The sequence below is a fragment of the Trachurus japonicus genome, chromosome 14 (assembly GCF_045865225.1).
Source record: "Trachurus japonicus isolate A0001 chromosome 14, Traja_1.0".
Classification (NCBI taxonomy): Eukaryota; Metazoa; Chordata; class Actinopteri; order Carangiformes; family Carangidae; genus Trachurus; species Trachurus japonicus.
This window is the reverse complement of record NC_140920.1, coordinates 20,059,858-20,084,407: the sequence shown is the minus strand read 5'-3', so window position 1 is coordinate 20,084,407 and position 24,550 is coordinate 20,059,858. Positions and strand designations below refer to the sequence as shown.

Below are 24,550 nucleotides of genomic sequence, written 5' to 3'. Positions count from 1 at the left end.
TGAGTTCCTCCCACAGACCAAAGACCTGGACATTGAGCTGTTTGTAGGTTTGTTTTCGTTATAGCTCAGTGTGTGGCCATCATCTGAGAGAGTCCCATTGTTTTTGTGTTCAGGATCTTAGAGTAAAAACATGAAATAAGAACTGTACGCTGTGGCACAAAAAACAATAACAACTATTAAAACTTTAGTTAATTCACTTGTCTGTTGTCTTGACTACGTCACTTTGGCATATTTTGATTAATAGTTTCTCTTTGTACTTATATAACCGGTCGGTTAAGACGACAGGCTTTGGTGGTTAGTGTTCTTTGAGAGTGAACAAAGTCCGTTCAACCATGAGGAATGGTGTTTGCACAGATCCCAGTTGTGTGTGCGGTGGTGGAGGGAGGTACGTCTAAGACTCGGGCTGCATCCTGCCAACACCCTGGTTGTTCTCAGGATTTCATCTGGGTCACGAGGAGGAGATTAGAGCTTACCCTGCCCCGTCCTCCGTCTTACATGCCTCTGTCTGCCTCTGTTCGCTTCTTACTGTAACTGACTCCCAGCAGCTGCACAGAAACTGCCACACTTATTCAAAACTCACTCTGTTTTTCCATGGCGCTAGAACATGTTCAGATGCTTTTTTCCAAGGAATTCAAATGTCACTCTCCTATAAATTCATGTCATTAAACCCAAAACTGGAGCACATGGTTGTTATAATCCTTGAGCAAAGGCCAAATCTCTGATGCTCAGCACCTGATTATGTTATTTCTGGAAAATGTCTGATGACTCAGACGTTCAGGTAGACTCACACATCAACCATAGATAAAATGGTACAAAGCTCAAAACAAAAGCTCGGCTCATTAGAAGCTGTGAAAGATCAGCATTGCACAGATGCTTCAGCAGAGGATGACGTTTTGATAAATGTCATTGAAGTGGCAAAGACTGGAAAGTCAATAGGAAGAGGAAAGTCCCACTGCAGACGTGGTGACAGATGGAAAGAGAAGGAGAAGGTGATGTTTTTGGAAAAATCAAAAATGAATTTTTGGTAGATGTGGATGTTTGAGGTCTGGTGACATTTTCCAACATGAACTTTTTTGTGTTAATCCATCTGAGAGAGGCTTTAGTCACTCACAGGGAGGAGCCTGTCACTTTTAAGTCTCTGAGGCGAAACTGCTTTCAGCTCAGTGTGATGTAGAAACATATTAACCTGCTGAACAGAAGTTTCGGTTAAAGTTGTTACACTTATCAAACAAACTAAAACTAAAAATTGGATTTTTGCTCCGAAATAAATCATTTTTCTCTTCTCTTATTGAAAACCCCCTGTATAATATAGCTCAGTCGCTCTTTGTTACGGTGATATCGTGTATTTGCATGTTTCTCCCATAAGATGACTCCCACAGGTTTAACTGAACCAGCAGGTTCATCGCCAAACCTTCCTCTGACAATAGATTTGTAAATACTCTACATATTATTTCCTTCTACTGTGTCCACAGAGCTGCACTGTGAAAATGTGCAAAGGTATGAAAACGATGTAGTGAGATAACAAATATTCACTGAACATGGGTTCAAGCCTGAGAGGCTATAAGTGAGTCACGATGCGTAATGTACTGTGTGTACCTAAATGCAAATTTCTGATTCCAGAGCCGTCATCAGGCTAACGTCATGGTCACTCTTCAGTCTATAGTATATTTAAATTGTTTTTTTTATGTCATCGTCTGTACATCTAATAATAATCTAATGAAAAAAACAAGTGTTGTTTTTTTCTTCTTCTGCAAAGATCATCAACTAATTAATTACTGATAATTTGGCTACAGCAAAAAAAAAAAAGAAAGAAAGAAAAACATAAAAGAAAATCAAGAAGAAGGAGAATGAGTCATTGCTTGTTTCAGTTGAGATCAAAAATAACCACGCAGGTTGACAAGGCCTCATTATAGCTCTGTTTAATGTAGTCTACTTGATGAGCCTTGTTGAATCTCTTTTGTTCATTATATTTCAGTGTTTGAATGGTCACCGGCAGCAGAAGTGACCGCCCTAAACACAAAATCCAATCTGTACAATTTGAGATTCAATTGTGTGTGTGTAACCTAGTCTTACCTAGTATTAATATCATAATGTTATTGTGTTAATGTTATGTTGGAGACAGATTATACACTTAAGACTACTTACTTGGGGGACTAAAGCTGAATTAACTCTCGGGAAAGGGGAAAATGCTGAATTTTTGGTTCAGTTCAGTGTTTACTATTACTATTTTATTATTGATTAAGTAACGATTTGTGATGGTTAAAGTTTATTTAAGGGGCTGGGTAATGTATTATGTCAAAGGGTGTCCTCACAACTTAAAGCAGAAGTAAGCGATATTTTTGTGTTAATATAAGTCTTAAATAGTTATATCTTCCGACAGCAATCACTCACATAGAGTGTTTGGACCGAAACACGGGTCTCTCAGTCACTCTGCTCTGCTCTGAGCCGAGGAGAAAACTTTCCTCGTATCCTACAAGTTTTATCCAATGAGGAGAGAGAACGGCATGAAGGGCTGTGTGTGCAGCCAAGGGATGCACGTGAATGTGGTGACGTAGGGACGAGGACCAATAGATCCATGACGAGGGCGGGGGCTGCTAACTCCATCGGCTGACAAGAGGTTATGGTGCGTTCAAGGCAACCCGTAACTCGTGTTTTTCCGACCTGTGAAGTCGTACCAGTTCGATCTGGTACGACTTCACGGGTCGGAAGTTACGAGTGGCCGTTATAGTGACTTTCACAGGTAAAACAGGTGCAACACGAGTTACGGTTTGCCTGGAACGCTACAAAGTCGTAAGTCATGACTTGAAGCTACTTACGGTTTCAAAAGCCTGCCTGGAACGCAGCATTAGCCGAAACGACCGGATCGCTTACTTCTGCTTTAAGAAAGACCAGTATGTGTGTGTGTCTGCGTGTGTACATTTCTTTATAGACGACTGTAGTCATCAGAAATCCTCTTATCTCCTGCTGTTTGGAGCTGCTGATGTGTGAAGCTGTATTGTTCACCATTAAGGACGACTGTATCTCAGAGTGCTGAGTCGGCTCAGGAACAAACCGTGACTCAGGGTCTGGAAGCTGCAGAGAATCAGTCAGTCGGTTCAAGGATGATTTGTCAGAAAGTGAAACATCTTTTTGACAATTTACCTGCACCAGGACAGTTTCCATGCTGTTTTTTTTTTTATCTTTGACCCTAATATTTGTTATTCCATCTGTGATTGTGTGGTTAGGTTAAATTAGGGTTAATGAAGAAGATTAAGTCAGAATTAAGGAGGAAGTGTGTAAAATAAAATTAGGATTTAGGGGGAAGTGGTCATGATTAAGTTAGAATTAAGGGAGAGTTCGTTAAAGTAAAATTAGGGATACAGAACAAGTGGTTATGATTAAGTGAAGTGGTTCTGTGACCACAGGTCATCTTGATCTCTGACTTTATAAAATGAGTCTCTGTATGATAACCTGAGCCAGGTGAGTTTTAGCTACAGATTTTCACTCTGTCAGCTGTCCATTTTTTTTATTTTTTTTGCAATGGCTCCCTCCTTTTTCAGTGAAACCATCACATCACGCTGCTGCCAGAATTTAAAACGGCCCATTGCCTTCCGGCTCTGATTTCAGCATAGTGTAATACTCTCCACCTCCGCTCCACCTCCTCTGGGTTAATTCTGCTCCTCAGAGGAAGATCCAACTCAGGGAATGAGCTTCTGCCTGAGAGGATTTCCATTCTCTTTGTGTGAGTGTGTTGTTGTTATTTTGTTTTTTTTGTTTTTTACTTTTCATATTCTGACTGATGACTATCCAAATATGAACACTGTGATAACACACACGACTTTCTACACTCAGAGAAGCAACATGGTGAATTGGAAGAAAACTGGTCTGGATGTTGACAGAGGAGTAAATGTGGAGGAGTCGTTTCATATCTCATGTCCCCTGAGATGAAAACATCCCGGCTGCCATGGAAACCAACGAAGTGAAGCATCATAATGATCTTATGTCCTCTGCTGCTTTAGAAACATTTTAAATGAAGATAGATGTAAATATATCCCTACACCAAATGGCCATCCAGAGCCATCAAGTGACTCACACAGCTACTACCATGTCAACACCACGATTGCCTTGAAGGAGTCTTTGCTGTTGTCTCCCTGAAAATGGGCCCAGTTGTACGTCGCAGCACGTTGACGATGGAAAGCCTCACAAAGGACAGAGTAAAATGGAACAAGCTTGACGATCAATTTGACCAGGATTTTGTAAAATACTGGAAGCAGAGTGGGGGCAGCTCTGTGTCTGTCACAGCAGGATTCCCACCCACCCCACCTTCAAATGTGGCCATTAGAAACTCTTTTTTCCCCTCTTAGCTGCCCAAAAGGTACAAGTGTTAATACCTGTGTTCGACATGTAGGCAGAAACCTGCAGACTCCTGCAGAGTGGAGAAAGCACCAAGTAACTCAATGTAGAAATCACCATCAATGGCTGTATACAAACCACACAGGGACTAAGGCCAACCTATTAATGCTTTGAAAGTGCAACCTGAAAGTGTTCAGGTTTACATCTATTCACTTAGAGACTCAAAGCCATAAAACCCACCGCCAAATAATCAATACATAATCATACATGGAGAGTCAGTGGATATATATATATAGTATTTCCATTCTATCCCATGTGATGTAGACCTATTTATATGCCCCTATGTTACCTCTAGATTGTATTGCATAATAAAACATATGAAATACCCATTGTATATAACTTATCACTTTGAGTGATAGCCTACATTATATTTTTTCTCCCCTAAAATAAAAGTTCATACCATCCAGGGTTAAAATGACCTATTAGCACTTTCAAAAATATCTTAACAAGTCATAAATATTCGTAAAGTGTCATGTTTTGTTTTACTCTATAGCGTATTTGTATCAACAAGTATGAAATGGCACTTCAGTGGTCCTTCCAAACTCATTTGTTCCCACTGCTGTCAGTTTTTGAGGCAAGGTATTCATGCTGGGAGGAGAGTGCAATAATCTATGGTGATTTTGCTCGGTCGTGTCTTATGGGTTTTATGCTTTTAACCCAGTTGGTTTTAAACTTGTTTTGAAACCTTGTAACTTGTTGACTGTGTCTGGCTGCTGCATATGCATGTGTATTTATTTATTTAATTATTTATTTATTCAAATATGTGAATTCACTTGAGTCCAAGACAAATTTCTCCATGGGGACTGTCGCTACCCGATCCGCGACGCTACCGGATCCGTGACAGCCACGTACGGCAACTCCACTTGGACAAACTTAGTTGAATTGACTTAGGATCACTGCCCTATGTGCGTCGCCACAGACGGTTTATCTTTTTATTTATTTTTTTAAATACTTTATTAGTAATGTAAATTGAGGGTTGGTTGTGGTGGTCTGGATCTTGATGCTCAGAAAACAGGAACACAGGCGGACTTTTAATGTTTACTGTCCTCTTTTCTCGCCGGCCTCATCACCATGACAACCACAAACAATTACAACTACCACAACACTCACTGAATAAACGAGTCTGCCGCGGCTGTCTTATGACGGACCTACGCGGTTTTTATTTTATTTTATTTTATTTTTTTAATCATTTTCACAGTACCGTATTTTAATTTCACAGAACTTAAAGCATGTACGCAAATCGGGCAGTGCCCAAATGAAGTTTGTCCAAGTGGAGTTGCCGTAGGCAGCTGTCCAAGATGGCGGCCGGTCTGCGCATGCGCAGACCAGTTTTGTCACGGATCCGGTAGCGTCGCAGATCGGGTAGCGACAGGGACAATAAAAGTATTCTATTCTATTCTATTCTATTCTATTCTATTCTATTACTACATTGTAAGTACTTGTGTTATTGTTTGTGTGTTTATTTGTCCAGGGACCTATTTGCTTCTCAATTCTCATCTGAAGATTATCAGTATTATTGTTGCCCAACAAAAGGGAAATCCTTTTTGTTTGTTTTTTTTAAAATACAATTATCTCTGTTGCTGTAGCAAAGCTGTCTTTGTTTGCCTAATTAATACATTGTTTTGTGGGCTGTTACAACTAAATGTTATGCAATTAGAGTGCTGGCTGGAAATGCTGCGGCGACAGAGGCCCTGGGCCTGAGACAATTAACACCACAGTGCTCCTGTGATTTTGTGGAGGCAAATATACTTGCCAGGGAAGTGTTTTAGGACTTTCAAATGAAATGCAGAAAGGTCTCCTTCGAGGCAAAGGGGATGTGGTTAGGAGGGAAGGAGCAGCAGCACTGGCATCTGTTTACATGATAAAAGCCATCCAGAAATACATTTAAATTGTCCGTGGGACTGGGTGAGATAAATTCAGTCTGAAAAAGCTGAATTTTAGTGAGATTTGGGTTGCAGTGTGTTAAAATTCAAAACAGGATTAAGAAGCTCTTGGAGATTGTTCGCTGTGGGGCTCGACATTTAGAAGCAGGGCTTTGAGGCTGGTGGACATCTTCTTCCTCTGAGCCAAAATACTCAACACATGACGGACAGGAAGCAACTTGTTTAAACCTTTATTTGGAAACACGCATTATGTGTGCACACAGAAATTTAATATGACAGGACACATTGTCTCTCTTGAGTGATGATGCCATGTCACTTCCTCTGGGTATAGAAAGATAAACAACATATACCCATAGAAAATTTGTATCTGTACATACAGTGATAATATCTATCTTATGGTATTACATAGTGACTATATTATTAATTTAAAGTTTACAGGTAGCCTACATGTTTTTACTCAGTTGTAAACACCTCTCTTCACATCATGGGGACGTCTTTGGGTGTATAGGCTATGTCAATATTGGCAGGCTTTGGTGTAGATTCATATGGATTTATTGGATTAATTTAGAGATTTGATTTTCGAACAACAACAAAAACAAAACTGACACCAAGTTGTGAATAGTAGGCTATGTGGATGAGAGAAAAATAATTTCACCTTGTGACATTGTGAATAGGCTACATGTTTTTCCCACTGCAGAAACAGAGGCTATTATAATGTTGTAATGTTATAAACCGGAGCCACTGCAGTAAATAACATGTCTAGACAACAGGAAGAAACGGGCTATAGACAAAAATAAAAAATAAAATAAAAAACATGGTGGACGTGTTTTGAGTTTGTTATGTAGGCTATTTGTCAAGATAAGTGCACCGTAGGCTACACATGGATGTATTATAGCCTATATTATATTATAATAGATCCATGACAGTACACCATACACATTATGCTAAAATACCACATTTCCCACAACGCCTTGCTCCGCTGCGGACCCGCCCCCTTCGTTTGAATGGCAAGTTGTTTGTTTCACTCGGACCAGCTGCTAACTATTCCAGTCTGAGAGCAAACAGGACCAGCGCTGCGCTGCTCTCCCATTTAAATGTCTGACAAGCCGCGCACAGCTGCTGACGTAGGCACTTCCGCCTTCATATGTCTTATTCAAAATAAAAGCAACGGGATTTTAACACTAATAACACCATACTCAACAGGGATTCTCATTCAAATGTATGTTGTTCAAGCAATGATTTTGTATATCTGTGTAACCTGAACTTAGTCAGGTTATTTTTGCTCATATTTCTGTGTGTGTGTGTGTGTGTGTGTGTGTGTGTGTGTGTGTGTGTGTGTGTGTGTGTGTGTGTGTGTGTGTGTGTGTGTGTGTGTGTGTGTGCCCATAGCCTCCTAGGCCTAGGGGAGACTGGGGACAGTTGCAACAAGGGGCGGTTGCATCTTAAGTCCTATTTCTCTGATCAGAAACATGAGTGATGACACTCACACTGCACATGCATAGTTAGACCCTCTGCCGGCCAAGAATAGAGAAGACATATTCAGCATCTGCTCCTGCTTGTACTGAGACAAAGTTGTTTTCATGGCTGATGGGGACGGTTGTAACAACTTCTTGCAACTGTCCCCATGCAGCCATATCAAAACAGACCACACAACAGTTTTGTTTTTGAATTTCAACAATTTATTTAAAATGTGCAAGTGCATAAGCAAACATAAATGTATACATAGCCTATACATTTTTTTTTTTATGATGAACAGAACAGCCAATTAGACCATGAGAGACTAATACTAAAAATAAACAAAATAATTCCCAAAAATAACTATACATAATTGTTGTTCTATGGGACAAAAGAGTTAAATTTATTTGATTAGTGAAAAAATATCTAAAAGAAGAATACATGTTTAATTAAAATATTTAGTTTGTTAATTGTTCCACTCTTCTTGTCTCACACTAGGTTTTAATACCAGTAGCCTAACACCTGCACATTGACTCAAGGCCTATACGCAAAGCAAACCTCCAACTGTTCTTTGATAAATATTACTAAATAAATAAATAATGCTATAGTATTATTGTAAAACAATGCATACTATGCTTACTGAGACAAAAAGGAAAAGTTAATGAGTGAAATGTAATGTGTGTTTAATATGTTGCAACTGTCTCTGATCCGTGTTGCAACTGTCCCCAGGTTTGGGGTCAGTTGCAACGTCTGAATTCTTCCATTCACAGATATTGTGATTGATGTGTCATGTAATATATATATCTGATTTGCTCAGGTAGCTGTTAGATGTCACTGACACAAAATAACTAAACTATTTTCCCCCCCATATTTTTATGTGGTTGTTACCATTTAATTAACCAACACGTCCGATCTTACAACAGAATCGATAGGCCTACATAGCCTATCATTACACAAGGGTCATTTCAAATAATTGTATCCAGATGGTTATGAGTCTAAAGCTGCACAGATAGTAGCGTTAATCATCATTTTATTGATTATAATTGTTTAATTTTTTTGGTCGATAAAACAAAAATCCCTTAGACATAGCCTATTTGTTTATTTATTTGTATAAAAATATTCTTAGCTCTGCCGGCTTTTATTTTGAAATCGTCCTACCAGAAGTGTGCATGGTTCCGGCGCAGGTTTGACAGCAGGTCGTTTTTTTTTTTTTTTTTTTTTTTTTTACCTCTGCTTTCTTTATTCCACCCTGCCTCCCTCTTTCTTTCCCTATTTAAAACGCCTTAGCCTGCCGTGCGCGTATGTGTGTGCGTGTGCGTGCGTATAATATTTATTTATTTATGCATCTTATCTGAAAGTGTCTCTAGGTTTTTTTTCCTTTTTAGTTTTTTTCCCCTTTTCTTTTTTTTTTTTTTTTTTACATTTTAGTCGCTCCTCAAATGAGAAGACGTAAAAGATGGAGCTTCATATTTTAGAGCACAGCTTGAAAGTGGCGAGTATAGAGAAAGAGGGGATCCAGATTTGCACGCACGGATTAATTAAACTCGCTTTCCTGGCCTCCAAAACGAGGTAGGTAACTTCCAACACCTGATATCTGTTTGTGGGAATAACACGGTGTCATTTAACGCCGCTACCACCACCACCACCGCCGCCGCTGCTGCTGCTGCTGCTCGGAGCCGGACGTGTTTACTGTCAGGACACCGCTGTTGTTAACACCACAGCAAACTAAAACTGCCGGCTGCTGCTGCTGTGTGTAGTGTTAAAACGAGTGCAAATGAAAACATATATATGAATAAAGGCATTGGTGGTGTTCGTGTTGCTTTCGAGCTCCAGCCGCCGGCTCCAGGTGGTATTTTGAGAGAAGCCGACTGTGTGTGCTCGCTCTCGGCCACCGGTTTCCAGGCCTATCCTCGGTCCGTCCGTATAGTGTCATTTTGCAGCTTTGTGCAGTCTGTAGCTCGACCGACGCCAGCGGCTGTGTGTGTGTGTGTTTACAGTATGTTTGTGTGTTAGCTGTGTTATAACTATGTCATAAAGTTGTGGGAGGATATTCACTCTCAGTCCCCCTTCAAGAAACTTTCATCTGAACAGCCCAAGCTGTCACACAACAACAACAACAACAACAACAACAACAACAGGCCTTATTGTGTGTTGTTTTTTTTTCTGCACTTGTCAGCTCTGTTGCAGTCTATTAATATAACACTGGCCTGAGCAAATTAGTTCATTTTACTGGCTGTTCTTCTTACAACAGGCCAAGTCAGTGCACTGGTGATCAACCCTAGGCTACTTACTGATTAAACACACTCATTATGACCTGATGTAATCAAGTATATGGTTTTGACTATTGATAGATTCATGTGCACAGGAGCCCTACAGTATATGAGTGGATAATCCCATTGAAGAGGACATTTGACTTATCAGTTGATTGTTTCAGATCTTGAATGCATCATAATCTCATCACTTTAACCTCCTCATTATTTTAGACCAGGTCATCTGAAGCTCCAGGTGTTTTTTTTTTTTTCATGTGACTGGGTAAACACATTATGTGGTTTTGTTTTGAAGCCAACTTGTAAGCCACACTTTTTAAAAATGCATTTCTTGATTTGGGTGCTAATTAGAAACCTAGGCACTTTGTAAACAAGTGACTTAGTTCCTGTAACTAAAGCTTTGCCTCTGAGCCAGTTAATCCCCAAGAATATGAGCATCAATTCAGACTTCAGATCGAAGAAGGAAGTTGGAAATGTCAGGAAATTTCAGTGTCACATCACAGAGAAGTAAGAAAAACAGATTAAAGGATCCCTTTGGATGAATTCTTACGTCTACTCTTCCCAGGCTTAGCTGCACACAAGATTTAATGTTTGGGGGCAAATATTTCTGAGGTGGTGCACCTTGTTAGAGGCTGGATGTTTGCGTGGTCATGGCAGCCATTCATCAATGATTACGTAACTTCACATCATTTGACTGCAGAACACGAGTGTCCCCAACATGATGCTGGTTTCTCCACCACATGTTGTTGAAGTCACAGCTTGTATCACAGTGTTTTGTCGTGCCTCTTTTCTCTACCGAGCAAATAACATGTGCATGTTTAAGTGTTGATGTGGCATGTAAAGGGGTTGATTTGTTTTACTCCAGTCTGTCTTTTCCCCTTGCTCTTTCAAATCAAATCTCTTATCTGTCTTGTTTCTATTTCCAACTATTTCTGACAGAAAATGCACAAAAACAAGGCTGAAAAATCATAAATACTGGAAAACCTAATGCTGTGGTTTGATCATTCGTGCATAGGTGTAGGCTACAACACAATGTAGTGAATGTACTGGATACACTGGTACAAATATAATATTACTTTCAAGACCTTATTTGAGGGCCATATTGATTATGGACAAACTGATTCCAGGTGTGCCTGACCATTGTTGTGAGGTCAGACACACCTGGATTAATCAGTTGGTCCAATAATGTAAGACAGGAAATAAAGGAGCTGGCTTATTTCAGGAAGTAGTGGAGCTGTGCATAAAGCCCATTAGACTGAGAGTAAATATGCTTTTAACCAGTACTGATCATTATCTTAATGTCTAAACAATGGATCATATAGCAAACCTATGGAGAATTATTGACAATCTACTGTATGAGCTTTACTAACCGTTTTAGCCTCTTTTAGCTCATTGTTTTGGTTTTCTGGCAGCTCATTATGTAAAGTATAGTATGTTGCGTGCTTTAGTATGACGCACTTCACATTTCTCCTTTAGGGAACACAAGTTCAAGTTGTAACACTTCAATTTGCTGACGTGAAGATGTTTTCCACATGACAACACAATTATTAAATCATTAACTTCAACATCAACAGCACAACAACAACAAACTATTAAATAACTGTGTGATTTTGCTGATAATATCAACTCAATCTTAGTTAATTTCTCTGTTTTGTCAAGTACAGGAGCAAGTTTATTCCAAAAATCATGAACTGTATCTTCATGCACTTTCATAAACATAAACCCAGTGAAGGGAAACTGTCAAAGAGTCAATAAATCTTTAATGACACGAGACAAAGAAGGCAACTCTGGCGTTCATCCTCCTGATGTCCCACCTCCACCAAACCCCACTGTGAAAGTCAAAGTGACACTTGACAGCTCAGTTTGCACAGAGAGAGTCTTTCTGTTGTTCGCCTGCTGCCGTTCACACCTTTCAGCCAAATTGAAGTGTGAGCATTCGGTGGCTGGCCCGTAAAGAATGTGATTATCACAGGAGTGTTGTACATGCTGTTTTTCCACCGCACCGCTTTGCTTTGTGCTCATCAGAGTCTGCTGGGCTTGATTTAAATCTCATTTATTTTACCTTCTTAGAACATTTCTGGTCTGGTGATGGGTATTTCAAAAAAGGGAAGTCTTATCAAAATGGATTTTGTTATTCACAGAAGCACTGTGCCTCAGTGACTGACATCACCATCATGAAGTCTTTAATATATGGGTTGCATAGTACCATGTATAATACTGTAATACTAATGCTGTAACGCAATGAATTTTACTATCGTACTGTATCATATTATATTATGAGAATGTAATTTGACATTTGTGTCAAACTTTAAAGCAGAAGTAAGCGGAATGTTTGTGTTAATATAAGTCTTAAATAGTTATATCTTCCGACAGCAATCACTTATATAGAGTGTTTGGTCTGAAACACGGGTCTGTCAGTCACTCTGCTCTGCTGTAAGCCAAGGAGAAAACTTTCCTTGTATCCTACAACCTTTATCCAATGAGGAGAGAGAACGGCATAAAGGCGCGGCCCTCTCTGTGTGTGCAGCCAAGGGACTCCATCGGCTGACAAGAAAAGACAAACAAAACGACCGGATCGCTTACTTCTGCTTTAATCAAACGTTACATATTTAAATGATGAGTGAACACAATGATGATACAATGATTTAAGATCTGAATCAGACACATGTGACAGATCTGACCACAGCTGCTTTCTATACTTCATGTGTGTGCACTGGAAGCTGCTCAGCAACACTAATGCTGTTACATTCAGTGTCATCGGGGTAAGCCTGATATCAGATCCTGTCGTCCAGCTTGGTGTTTGTGTATTTAAAACACTCTCTCGATCTCTCAGATGCCTCTCACAGCGAGGGTCGTGGAGGTTTATGTTGGAGGCAGAGCAGCAACGTGCTTCAGCATGAGTCTGATACATAATAAAATGATAAAGAAGACATTTACACAGATTTGTTGTTCCATGCACTTTTCATTCATTATGATAACGGGCACTGCGATGTCTGTTGTCAGTAACTGTTTGACTGAGCTTTGTCCAACTTGGAGCTTTTTCTCAGTGCAGAGTGATACATAAATCTGACCTCTCTCTCTCTCTTTCTTTTCCTCTTTCTCTTCTTCAGATGTAAGTTCTTCAGTTTGACAGAGACCCCGGAGGACTACACCATTATCGTGGACGAGGAGGGCTTTAAAGGTGGGAGCCTCTCCTCGTGGGTCTTTAAAGTCACTGTGGTAACCGGGAAGATCACACTACACAAAACCACGTAGCTTCTTCGGGCGCTAATGTTTGAGCACACTTTGTCGTTATGGATGTGAGGCCAGGCCACCGCTCACTGTGTTTTGTGGTTGGCTGAGTGAGTGAGTGAATCCATGTCATTACACACCCTTTTCCAGGGTGACCCTCCTTGGTTACCCTGGAGACCACAGGCTATTTGTTGCATAACTGGCTCAGGTATTTTCTACTGGTGACTGGCTCTCAGTGTGTTACAGCCTGTTTTCTACTGAGAAGACCAGGTCGGATAACAAGTTAAAAACTTTCAAAATAAAGTGAAAATACATTTTTCTAACTTTAATGTAAATCCACATGCATGTTTATAAAGCACTACTAATGTGTTATAGTATACTATATTGGGTATAATACAAGGGCAGCTAAAATGTTGTTGGTATCAAAGACATGTCATACACACAGTACAACACAATTAGATGTCATTTGAGATTGAAATCATAATAAGCGCAAGTGCATTATCCAAATTGCAGGAGCTGCAATTTTTTTGATTATGGTAAAATGTGTCACAACACTGTTGTGCATTGTCAGACCACAACCTGTGTTGCTACAGAGACGCCCTGGACAACAAATCATGTTCTCAAGATGTAAAGGGACATGTTGTCCTCTTATTTGAGATTTGTGGTGTTTCTGCTTGAAAATGACTAAAACATTTAATTATTTATCAAAGTAGTAATTATTATTCACCCACTTGTTGCAGGTCAAACTAACCCAAACAAGTGCTTCTGTCTGTGATGTCTCTGCACTGAATTCCCCAGAGGTCATTTGTCAGTAAAAAAAAACAATGATGATGAGTCATTAAATCAGTCAGCTAACTCTGAATATATATGTTACATTAATGTCAAAGATTAGCAAACATCACCACGAGCTGTTAGTCATACCTCCACCGCCCTGTAGGTCTGTAACAACAAAACCTCAGAGTCTGTTGAACTGAGCAAGGTGCATTTTTATTTCTTATTTATTATATTTTTCATTTGTATGATGAGAACAATATTCTATTAACCGGTGAACACATTTATGTGTTAAGCCTCTTAAAGCTGACAAGTCAAAGTCAAAGCTCTTGTTAGATGTATTGTCTTTTTTCATTTCAGTCAAGACAAACAGGAGTGAGATCCAGCATCTAGACAGGAATTTATTAGGACAGGAAGAAAAGCTTGTTCCAATCCACAGTCTGAGACAGCTGCTCTGTCTCTGTCTGCAGTAATAATGTCGTATTTCCTATAACTCCAGGTATTGACAGCATCACACACAGTAGGCAGCATTTCTTAAAACAAAAGTATCAGCACAAAATGATGAAAAACAGGAAGTGGTACAGTTTTAAAAAAAGAGGAACAGTCATTATTAGTCACCGCTCACTTGAACTACCCGGTGTCTTTTCTTGTTTTTTCTAAACTTCATCGTCACCTGTGCATTTTTTCCAGGACAGAAGCAGCAGACATTTCAAATATAGTCTCACGCACTGGCTGCAGTTTGATGCTGCTGACTTTGTTGTTGTGTCCACTATCAGTGGACATCAACTCCTCTTCAGACTTGGTGCTTTTGTGTGTTCGTCCCCTCCACCTCTTTCTGACACGTTGTATCTTCTCCGTTCCCAGAGCTGCCGCAGTCGGAGCACATCAGTGTTGCCGATGCCACGTGGTTGGCGCTCAACGTGGTGTCCGGGGGCGGCAGCGCCTCCAGTTCGCAGCCCATCGGAGTCACCAAAATCGCCAAATCAGTTATAGCGCCTCTGGCCGACCACAACATCTCTGTTTTCATGCTGTCGACGTATCAGACGGACTTCATCCTGGTGAGTGTCAGTGACGACGACCCATCTCCCACACTCAGCATCAAAGCGACCATCTCATACTGGACCAGGTTCTAGAATTAAAATATCATTAGTCTCAGTGTTTCCTGTTGGCTTGGAGGACAAGACAACGCTGGTTCATATGTGTAGAGTCTCTTGTACAACAAGTCAACTCAAAGTGCTTTACATAGCACATAAAAGGCACTGATTCAACATATTTAAACTGGATTTGAAATAGAAGAGACTGGAAGGAATATGATAAATTAGAATTAAAAAGACAAAACCAGGGAGTGCAGCTGTAATTGAAAGTTTATGGACTCATCCATTGTCCTCTCCACCGTCTCTCTCTCTATGTTCTGTGATAACTGTGCCTCACAATAGAAGAAATAAAACAAATTTTCCTTTGGCCGCTTCACAATAAAAGCCACCCGGTGTTTCTCAAATTGAATGCTTTTAATGTGAAGCTCTGGTACAGCTGCAGGAGAATGAAGGGCAAACTGTGAAGCTTTTATCTCAAAGATAAAATTACAAACAGTATGGTTAGCTTATGCGTCCTGTAAATCTGTCTAACAGACTAATAAAAGTGCAGAGATTATAAACAATAGCAAACAATACAATAATCAGTAGAATGCAGAACTTCAAGCTACGTTTCTTGCTTTGTCTTGCTCCACATGTGTCGTTCAGTACTTGCATTAGATGCAGTGAGGAAGCAAATCCTATTCAAGAGCTAATGATTGATTGATTGATGCTTCAAAAGTCGCATTCTTTGTCTATTATGTAACCACTGGAAACGCGCAAACTATGTTTACGTCCACACATGCCTGACATGAAAAAGCAATAACCTTGGATGTAATGTCTCCGCTTCCTTTGGTTTAGGCAGAGATCCTGTCTCGCTCTGCAGCACATTGGGGCACATGGAGTCTTTTTCTTTTTTATTGCCTCGCTTTAGTGGAAAAACAAGGTCTGCTGAACAGCTCTAGCATGTTTATTAAAATGAAAAAAGAAAAAAAAAAAACCTGTGTCGATGCCGGTAATCTGTTACATAAAGAGGATCAGCCGCTCAGCCTCTTTCTGGAATTCCAGGTATCGGGCTCAGGCCTGTTTCCTGTCTCGACATCGGCCGCTCCAACGCACAATCCTAATTATCGGTGCATCAGATAAAACAAGGCGAAAACCCACTGCGCTCACCCAGTCGCCCACACCCAACACCCACCCTCCTCTGTTATAGAATCTCTGAGCAGAGCTTAGATGTGTGTGTGTGTTCTCACTGTTAGGATCTTTTGTGTTGCATAAAGCTAGTAAAGCCTGACCCAAATGATGAATACACTCATTTAGATGGAGCCTTAAGTATCCAGACTGAGACGAGCAGCTACACACCAGTAACTTTACACACATATTAATAATGATTAATCTAAAGTAAAAGCTGTCACCCCGGATGAGGAAACACTGATACTTTGATGTAAATGTACTTCACCCCTGTATCAAGAGCAATAGATTTGTAGAGAGACAACAGAGGCTTCATCTATTGATTCAAGTCCAAGTGAATCTCCTGTCAATAAACTCGGCTCCGTCACCAGGTACTGAGCTGCATGACAACTAAATAAAAATCCTTATCTTGGTTTGAAGCAATGACTGCTCACAGTTTTATTGCAGCTTCTTTTTTTCTTTTCACACTTTTAACAGGGTTTTTTTTGTCATCCCGATAGTGTTGCAGCACAGTTGTTACTGATCATGATGTGTATCTCCCTACCACATACATCTGTACTGTCAAGCACCCATACACAAATATAAACATATAGTACACACCTTTGTGTACAGAAAGTATTTTTAAGAATGAATAGCAGTTGAACTAAAAAGGACACTATAATGCAAAATGATTTATAATGTTGTAATTATGTTTTTATTATGACAAGTTAATAATCAATCCAGTTTATTGAATGTTATGAATACAAGTGAAGCCTAGTTTACTCAAAGGTTTATTAGACAGAAAGATTGTATGTAGGCAGATTTTTCTCTGCTCTTCATGTCACACATTCAGTGGCACTAAGATTTTTTTTGTTGGATATTTTCAAGTAGGCCACTTTTCATATAACATTTTCAGAGAAAAAAAAGGAATTTCATGGAAATATTTCTCTAGTTCTGCTGTGACTGCTTTCTTCTGAGATAAGCTATCGCCAAAACCAATTTCCATGAAATAAAACTCTTATGTTAAAAATCTCTCTCTGACCTTTTGATCTTCAGTTTCCTCTTGTAAACAAGTTAAATTAAAAACTGTGATACATGCAAAACTACACAAGTTTCCCAATAATGAAAAAAAGCTGATGGAACCAGATAATATTGTGATGATCTAATCTGGCTGCAAATCTAAATTAAAAACCCTCCTGTTCATTACAGCACTGAAATGACATTGTTTTGTTTTTCCTGGTCTGCTTGTATTTAAATTTATTGTATTTGGCTCTGTTCTGCTTGAAAAGATCCTATTTTCTTCTTCATTGTGTTCTTTAAACATTGGCTTACTGCATGTAATGCGTTTCATTGCCACTTTGAATTAGCTCTGTGTTTGACAGGCTCTACATAAATGAACTTGCCTCGCTGTATTGCCCAGTGCTGTTGAGGCGGGTGTTGTTCTGTTTGCAAAGACCCTGAAGGCCGAGCTCTTGATTAGCTGCAGGCTGCAGTAAACAGTCTCTGACCTTAAACCAGCCAGAACATGAAGAAATGCGACACAGGCAGATACTTTTATTATCCTCTCCACCTATAGAAAACTCACAATGCAGCTACTGGCTATGTTGAGAGTAAACAACCTCTTTCAAACTGGATATGCATCCTTCTCCTCTTCTATTTGTAGAGTCTGAACCATCCAGGCCTGTTTTCTTAAGGTTGTTAAAAACTATTTTGAGAAAACAAAAGTTTTTTGGCTCGACAAAAACATTGTGGTCGATATCATACAATTATTAACTATAAAACTATTAAACTATTAAAACCAAGGAGCCTTAAAAGCTCAAGATTTTGTGAAAAAAAAAAAAACCTTAGGTAATGTTCAGATTGTTAGGCGACAGTTGCTGCGTTTTGCGGCCACAGTCTGGGTTGTTAATCTGGTCTTGTTTTTTTGTTGTCAGGTTCGAGAGCGAGACCTGCCGATGGTCATGCACACGCTGTCTTCCGAGTTCACTTTGCTCCGGGTGGTCAACGGGGAGACTGTAGCGGCGCACAATCTCGGAGTCACCAATGGATTTGTAAAGCCAAAACTTGGTAGGACTGGTAATATTTATTTCACATTTTGTAATAGCGATTTCAAGTTTTATGATTCATGTCTCTGGAAAGTACTGCTGAATTTATTTTACCTAAGATTTACATGTGTATTTACATGATTACTACATCCAACTACACTCAGCACAAGTAGCATTTATACTTTCATACTATTTCACAGTAAAGTTGTATACGTTGTTGTGCCATATAATAATTTTTTTGTCATTTGCGTTTGTCAGTGCCCCGTCCCATCATTCACCCTCTATCAAGTCCTAGCAACATGTTCTGCGTGACGAGCCTGGACCCAGACACTCTGCCCTCTGTAGCCACTCTGCTCATGGACGTCATGTTTTACTCTGGAGGGTGAGAATCAGCTTGTAGCCTACTGGTTTAAAATAAAACTGCGGCACAGTGTTGTGCACAATCCTGAGCTGAAAATTACAGTATTTACTTTATGAAACAGAGTCATAAATGTGTGAGTCAGTCGTTGGACATTTTCAGCAATGACCTGATAACCTGAACACAGTTTAAGCACAGAAAAAGAAAAACAAACTTGTATGTTTTGCTTGTTTATAGCTATTTTCAGACTTAGTTAACGTTAATTGATGGCCTCTTAGTTGCATTAGCAGTAGGACTCCAGTGACGGCCCCAGAAAATAAACTCCCACTGATTTTTTTTTCTCTAGAACAATTTAATAAAAGTTCAAAATTTGCATTTAATGTGTCTAAACCAGAATTGTTGGTAAATCGATCTGCCTTTTAGCTGTGACAGCTGCTTTACACTGTGTGAAAGTTTTCTCTCATTATACTAGGTACAATGAAATTATGTGTGTGTAATTATCTGTACGAGGCTAGAGACACAAATATAGAATATAAAAATATAAATTGAAAACAGAATCAGAAAAGGTTACAAAACGTGAAACTAGAATAAAAGATTAAAAGTTAATTTCATTAAATCCCCGCAGACATCTGAAGGCAGCAGGACAGAGGTGTTTCCTCACAGCGCGGTGCCGTTACTCGTGCCTGTCCACTGAGGTTACCTTGTTTAAATCACATGGAGGTGAAACCAGGCTGCTGCAGAATAACCACACACTCAGTTCTGTGTTGTCCAGCGGGAGCCATTGAATCGTAGCAACTCATTAAATCTGTGAAGTACGGCTTAATGTGGCCATTGATGTTAATGAGATAAAACAAAAGTCTGGACTGATGTGGTCCTAAGCACAGGTTCATCACAATCTGAAGTAACGTAAGAAACCACACCATCATCCTGAGGCTGCAGATGTGTGTTGCTCTGGTCGTGCTGCTTGTTCACCATCCAGTCAACATCAGCTTGATTTCCTGAAGAGGCGTCTTTTCCGCTTGTTGAGCAGTTGCTGTCATGCGTCTCCGAGCTTTGAGACCAGTGATGTGATCGGCTGAGAGTGTATTTATTGATCTTTATCCCACCTCAGTCTCAACCTTTTGCACTTTGTGCTGCTGCACCCACATGAACAGAAATAGCAGCAGGTGGAGATGCCCACACAGCCCTGACGCTCTACCTGTCATTGTGTTTCTGACGTTAAACAGGAGTTCACGTTAGTTAATAGTAATTATAATAAAAACAAGAGCTTACAAAGTGTGGTTGCCATAGTGCTCTAGGGATAAAAATGAAGATGTCATATGAAACTTGCCTGCATTTGAAATCTTAAATCTGTATCTGCTTTTACTTGACTAAATAAAACCCTGCACAACTATAAGTGTGTCTGGTTGGAGGACACAAGAAGTGTGATTTCAGCATCGTCACCCCATCCACACTGTGCTGTTGTCTGTTCCTTTTCCAGGCCGAAAGAGCCTGGAGCATCCAGCGAGGACTCCAGCCACATCCGCTTCTTCTCCTTCTCTCTGATCGAGGGCTACATCTCTCTGGTCATGGACGAACAGACAACTCAAAGGTAGAGTGGAAGAAAACACCTTTGACACCACAACAGCAGCATAAGCACAGGATTTGGTCTCCTTTTTTTAGAAGAGACAAGGCCGGGACACGATGTTCATGCAGGGGAACAAATTTCTGATTGTTGTTTGAGGGAGCGATTAGTTTGTTGCCAGGCAATAACGGAGCAGTTGGGTATGTACAATTTACTGAAGTCACAGTGGGCGACACCCTCTCCCCCTCCTTCTTTTTCACAGTAGACTCTAATTAAGCAGAAATGCTCTGAAGAAACCCGAGCACATGCAGATCCCATGTGGCTGCTCCTCTATTAGCACATCTGATCATACACGGTCCATTCATAACTGAGGTGTCCCTTTTTATATGGGTCAGTAGTGACTTTAAGCCATGAAGAGGTGAAGTCATAATTGGACCAAACTTTCATTATGTTTTTTCAAAGTACATATTTTCTTGGTGCAGCATGTAGGTCAGCCTGGTCCCCACGTTTATGTAAGACCTAATGTGTTGCCTTAAAGGAATAGGTCACCCGTTTAAGTCTTATTCAGTGCTGCTGGACGGAGGCAACAGTATTAATGGTCTCCCTTCTTCTATGTTTGACACTGAGTGCTGGATGGTTAATAGGTAGATGGATTAATGCTGCCGCCCCACACAGTGTCTGTGTCACCTGTGCCAAGTGTCGGCCATTTCATTAACTGCAGCCAAACAGTCAGGCACTAGATGGAAGTCAAGATGGTAACAGTCTCAAAAAATGTTCTGTAAAAAATTGATGATTTATTAATTTAAAGGTTGACTCTTGGAATTTAAGTCCTGTTGAAGAAAACTACAGTGGCCCATAATTCAAACTACAATAAAACAGAAGTTAAAAAGAGAAATGTCTGTTTTGACATTTTATTATTATTTTTTTCAAGGTTTCCCAACAACGTCCTCTTCACCAGTGCTTCTGGTGAGCTTTGGAAGATGGTTCGTATCGGGGGACAACCTTTAGGATTTGGTGAGCAATGATTTTTCTTTGTTTTGACCATTTTTTCCAGAAGGTTTGTCGGATGTCGTTAATAAAAGATGTTTTATATATATATTATACTATCATCTCCAAACAGTATATAATATTATATCAGTAAAACAAACACACACATTACTGACAGAGCAGACGTGCATTTACGCCGCCCATTGTCACAGACTGTGCTCGATGTCTTCATGTGCAGCTCTGATCCCACTGTTTACAACCCACTTAAACACAACTGAATACAAAGACTTCATCTCCCAGCAGCGGTTAGCATCAGATTAAACATCTGTTCTCAGCTGTCAGGATCACAGGGAATCTGAAAACATCTGGTGATGAATCTGTTCAGCTCGTGCTGATTTTCTCTGCCTGTCTGCTCCAGAGAGGTAGCTGAAACAGTGAACACATAATACACAGGTGTGTCGACAATATTTGTTTTTTCTTGCAGGAAATTGGCAACAAAACTATTGAGAAAGACAAAAAAACTTTTCTCCTGTTTGTGCAAGTGTCACATAAGTTTTTTTGATGAGATATCTCAAATGTCTCATTGTTTACTGTACTAGCAGGTAATCTCAGTTTGTACTTGTATGTAGGGAAAATACTGTGCCATTTCCATCAGTGTTCACCAACACAAAACGGGTTGATGTAAGATAAGGTTGACATTTGCATAAAGCAGTATATTTGTCCATTATTTAACACTTTAACACATCATGATCAACTATAAACGCTCATGTGATTAATCGTGATTAAATATTTGAATCGATTGACAGCTGTTGGTGTTCACCTCAACTCGGTTGATGACGTGTCATATTTTCCACATTTAGATGCCTCCTGACACTGAAATGGAAGTTCCATGACTCACCTGAAATTATTATTTGAACTTTTTCCCGTCTCAGCGAACACTAATAAATAACATCCAGTTGAAAATCAATTGGAAAAGATCACATTTGACAGGTGGTGTTGATGAGGTGGGAGCCACTGCTGCGCCGCCTCAGCACTCTTTATTCAGCCAGTGAAACGCTGACTGAATCACAATATCTAACGATCTGCGCTGTTTTTGTTTCTCTGCAGACGAGTGTGGCATCGTGGCTCAGATCTCAGAGCCTCTGGCCACGGCCGACATTCCAGCTTACTACATTAGTACCTTCAAGTTTGACCACGCCCTGGTGAGAGATAGTATTTAAACGATTTTTTAAACGATGAGAATTTGCTGTTTTTTCTTGTTATATACATATTATTGAAAATGTAATATTTTTGGATCACTAGTTGGTTATTTGAGTTATTTTGGGGTTGAGAAAATTTAAAGGGATAGTTCAACACTTTGGCGAATTGGCCCATTGCCATAATCCCTATAGTCATAGCAGTAGGTTCGTTACCTTTATTTGTCGGTGCAAGATATTTTTAGAACGGCAGAGCAGAGCGGCAGGCTGCTCAGAGCTACGCTACGGAGGCTAATGGGATTTCTTGGTTTCCCTCTTAAAACTCATCAAATACACAATCCAAAAATTCCAAAACGCTGTCGTGGACAAGTTGTGACCTGCACATTCACCACGCTATGAGATAATAACAGAACGTTACGAGACGGTGTTATTTTAGAGGTAAATTCATGCAAAACCGCTGATGCGCGTTGCGTTCAGTGACAGTTTTTCAGCAAGCAGTCTCGAAAAGGGCTCTGTCTCGTAACGTTCCGTTATTATCTCATAGCGTGGCGAATGTGCAGGTCACAACTTGTCCACGAAAGTGTTTTGGAGTTTTTGGATTGTGTATTTTATGAGCAGCCTGCCGCTCCGCTCCGCCGTTCTAAAAATAGCTTACACCGACAAATAAAGGTAACAAACCTTAACCTACTGCTAAGACTATAGCGATTATGGCAATGGGCCAATTTGCCAAAATGTTGAACTATCCCTTTAACTGGATGATGAGTCAATACAAACTATAATTGATCAGTTGGTGCTGAAAAAGTAATGAGTGTTAATTGCTGCTTTGTGTGTCCTAAAAAACCCTTGTGTCTCCTTCAGGTTCCCGAAGAAAACATCCAAAGTGTGATCGGCGCTCTGCGGACCGAGAGCGCGGCACAGTGAAGGAAACCCATGAAAAACAACCCTGTTCAAAGTCATTTCGTTCAAACGTTGTATCATGTCCAAAAAGTGCCAAGAGCTTATTAGCGGACTACTCTGGACCGGCTCTGACAGAAGGAAGGGATCTAAGCACAGAGTGTGGGCGGAGTTTGGCGTGGCGTTGTGTGGCGTGGCTTGGCGTCGAGGGGCAGGGTGTGACAGTGTGATAGGGATGCCTTTGTTACTTGATCATTTTCTTCCGCTGCCTACTCTGGTAGTCGTTGCTTTAGTTTGCCAGACTGAATATGTTTCTTTTCCTCTCTAAAGCTGCTTCCTCCCACGCCCTGACCCTCATGAGCACCATACTGTATTAGTTACATAATCCCTCTCATGGAAGGATGACGAATGTACGCTCGAAAACAAAAGAAATATTATATAGATATATATATCAAGCTCTCCTCTTTGTTTTATTTTCTCAGTGCCAAGATGTTTGAATGCCTAAACCGATGCCTTTTGTCAATATACTCTACACGTGTGCAATTGAAGGAGACAATTTTGGCCGTAGCCAGGGACGACAGGCAGCCTGGTGGCGTCATATGTTGTTTTGTTTTGTTTCTTTTATTAGCTTTTGAACGCTTTTTGATTACAGCAGACAGAAGTGAAATTTATATGCTTTCAGTCCGGTGACACATGAAGTGGAATCCAAAATGATGTTGTTGAGAAAATTTAATTTTTGATGCTTTGATAAGTTGTTGGCGTTCACACACTGTGAGCAACCTGGTCGACAGGTCACGCAAAAAGTCAACAGCAACAATTTCCGTGATACTACAGTATTATTTAATTTGTTTTATCACCTAATTTTCCCATCAGCCCCCAGCTACTGTAAATCTTATTCAACACATTAATGTACCAACACTAACACTGCGTTAGAGACAAGTCGAAACTCGGATCTTTCTGACCTCTTACTTGAAAAAGTGCAATCGAACACCACCTAAAGTTGGAGCTTTTGAGCTCCCACTTTGCGAACTTCACCGCGAATCAGTTGTGTGACGTCACACAACAATATGCACCCGTGCAGAGCCACACATCAATTAAAATGCATTTAAATGCCAAAATACATTAAAACGTTTTTTCTGTAATAGTTTTATTGCCCTTTGTAATGTTTTAATGTCTTACGTGAAGCACTTGGATGGCAAAGTTTGTCCCGGTCCGCTATGTTTTTGGTTATTTGGGCATGGTGTGTCTCGAACGCTTTGAAGTCGAA

General features: G+C 40.1%; 1 protein-coding gene across 2 annotated transcripts; it reads left to right on the top strand.

Moving 5' to 3' along the window:
• The first annotated feature begins 8,863 nt into the window (after positions 1-8,863).
• Positions 8,864-23,376, top strand: castor2 (cytosolic arginine sensor for mTORC1 subunit 2). Of its 2 annotated transcripts, XM_085798283.1 has the most exons (10): positions 8,864-8,926; positions 9,159-9,299; positions 13,108-13,178; positions 14,864-15,057; positions 18,174-18,306; positions 18,543-18,666; positions 20,123-20,233; positions 21,138-21,220; positions 22,301-22,395; positions 23,248-23,376. In XM_085798283.1, the coding sequence occupies exons 2-10, from the start codon at positions 9,187-9,189 to the stop codon at positions 23,308-23,310; spliced, it is 987 nt and encodes a 328-aa protein (XP_085654409.1). In that variant the 5' UTR covers positions 8,864-8,926; positions 9,159-9,186; the 3' UTR covers positions 23,311-23,376. The 2 variants fall into 2 exon arrangements, with proteins under 2 accessions (XP_085654409.1, XP_085654408.1); XM_085798282.1 differs by lacking the exon at positions 8,864-8,926 and having other exon boundaries at positions 9,036-9,299.
• The last annotated feature ends 1,174 nt before the right edge of the window (positions 23,377-24,550 follow it).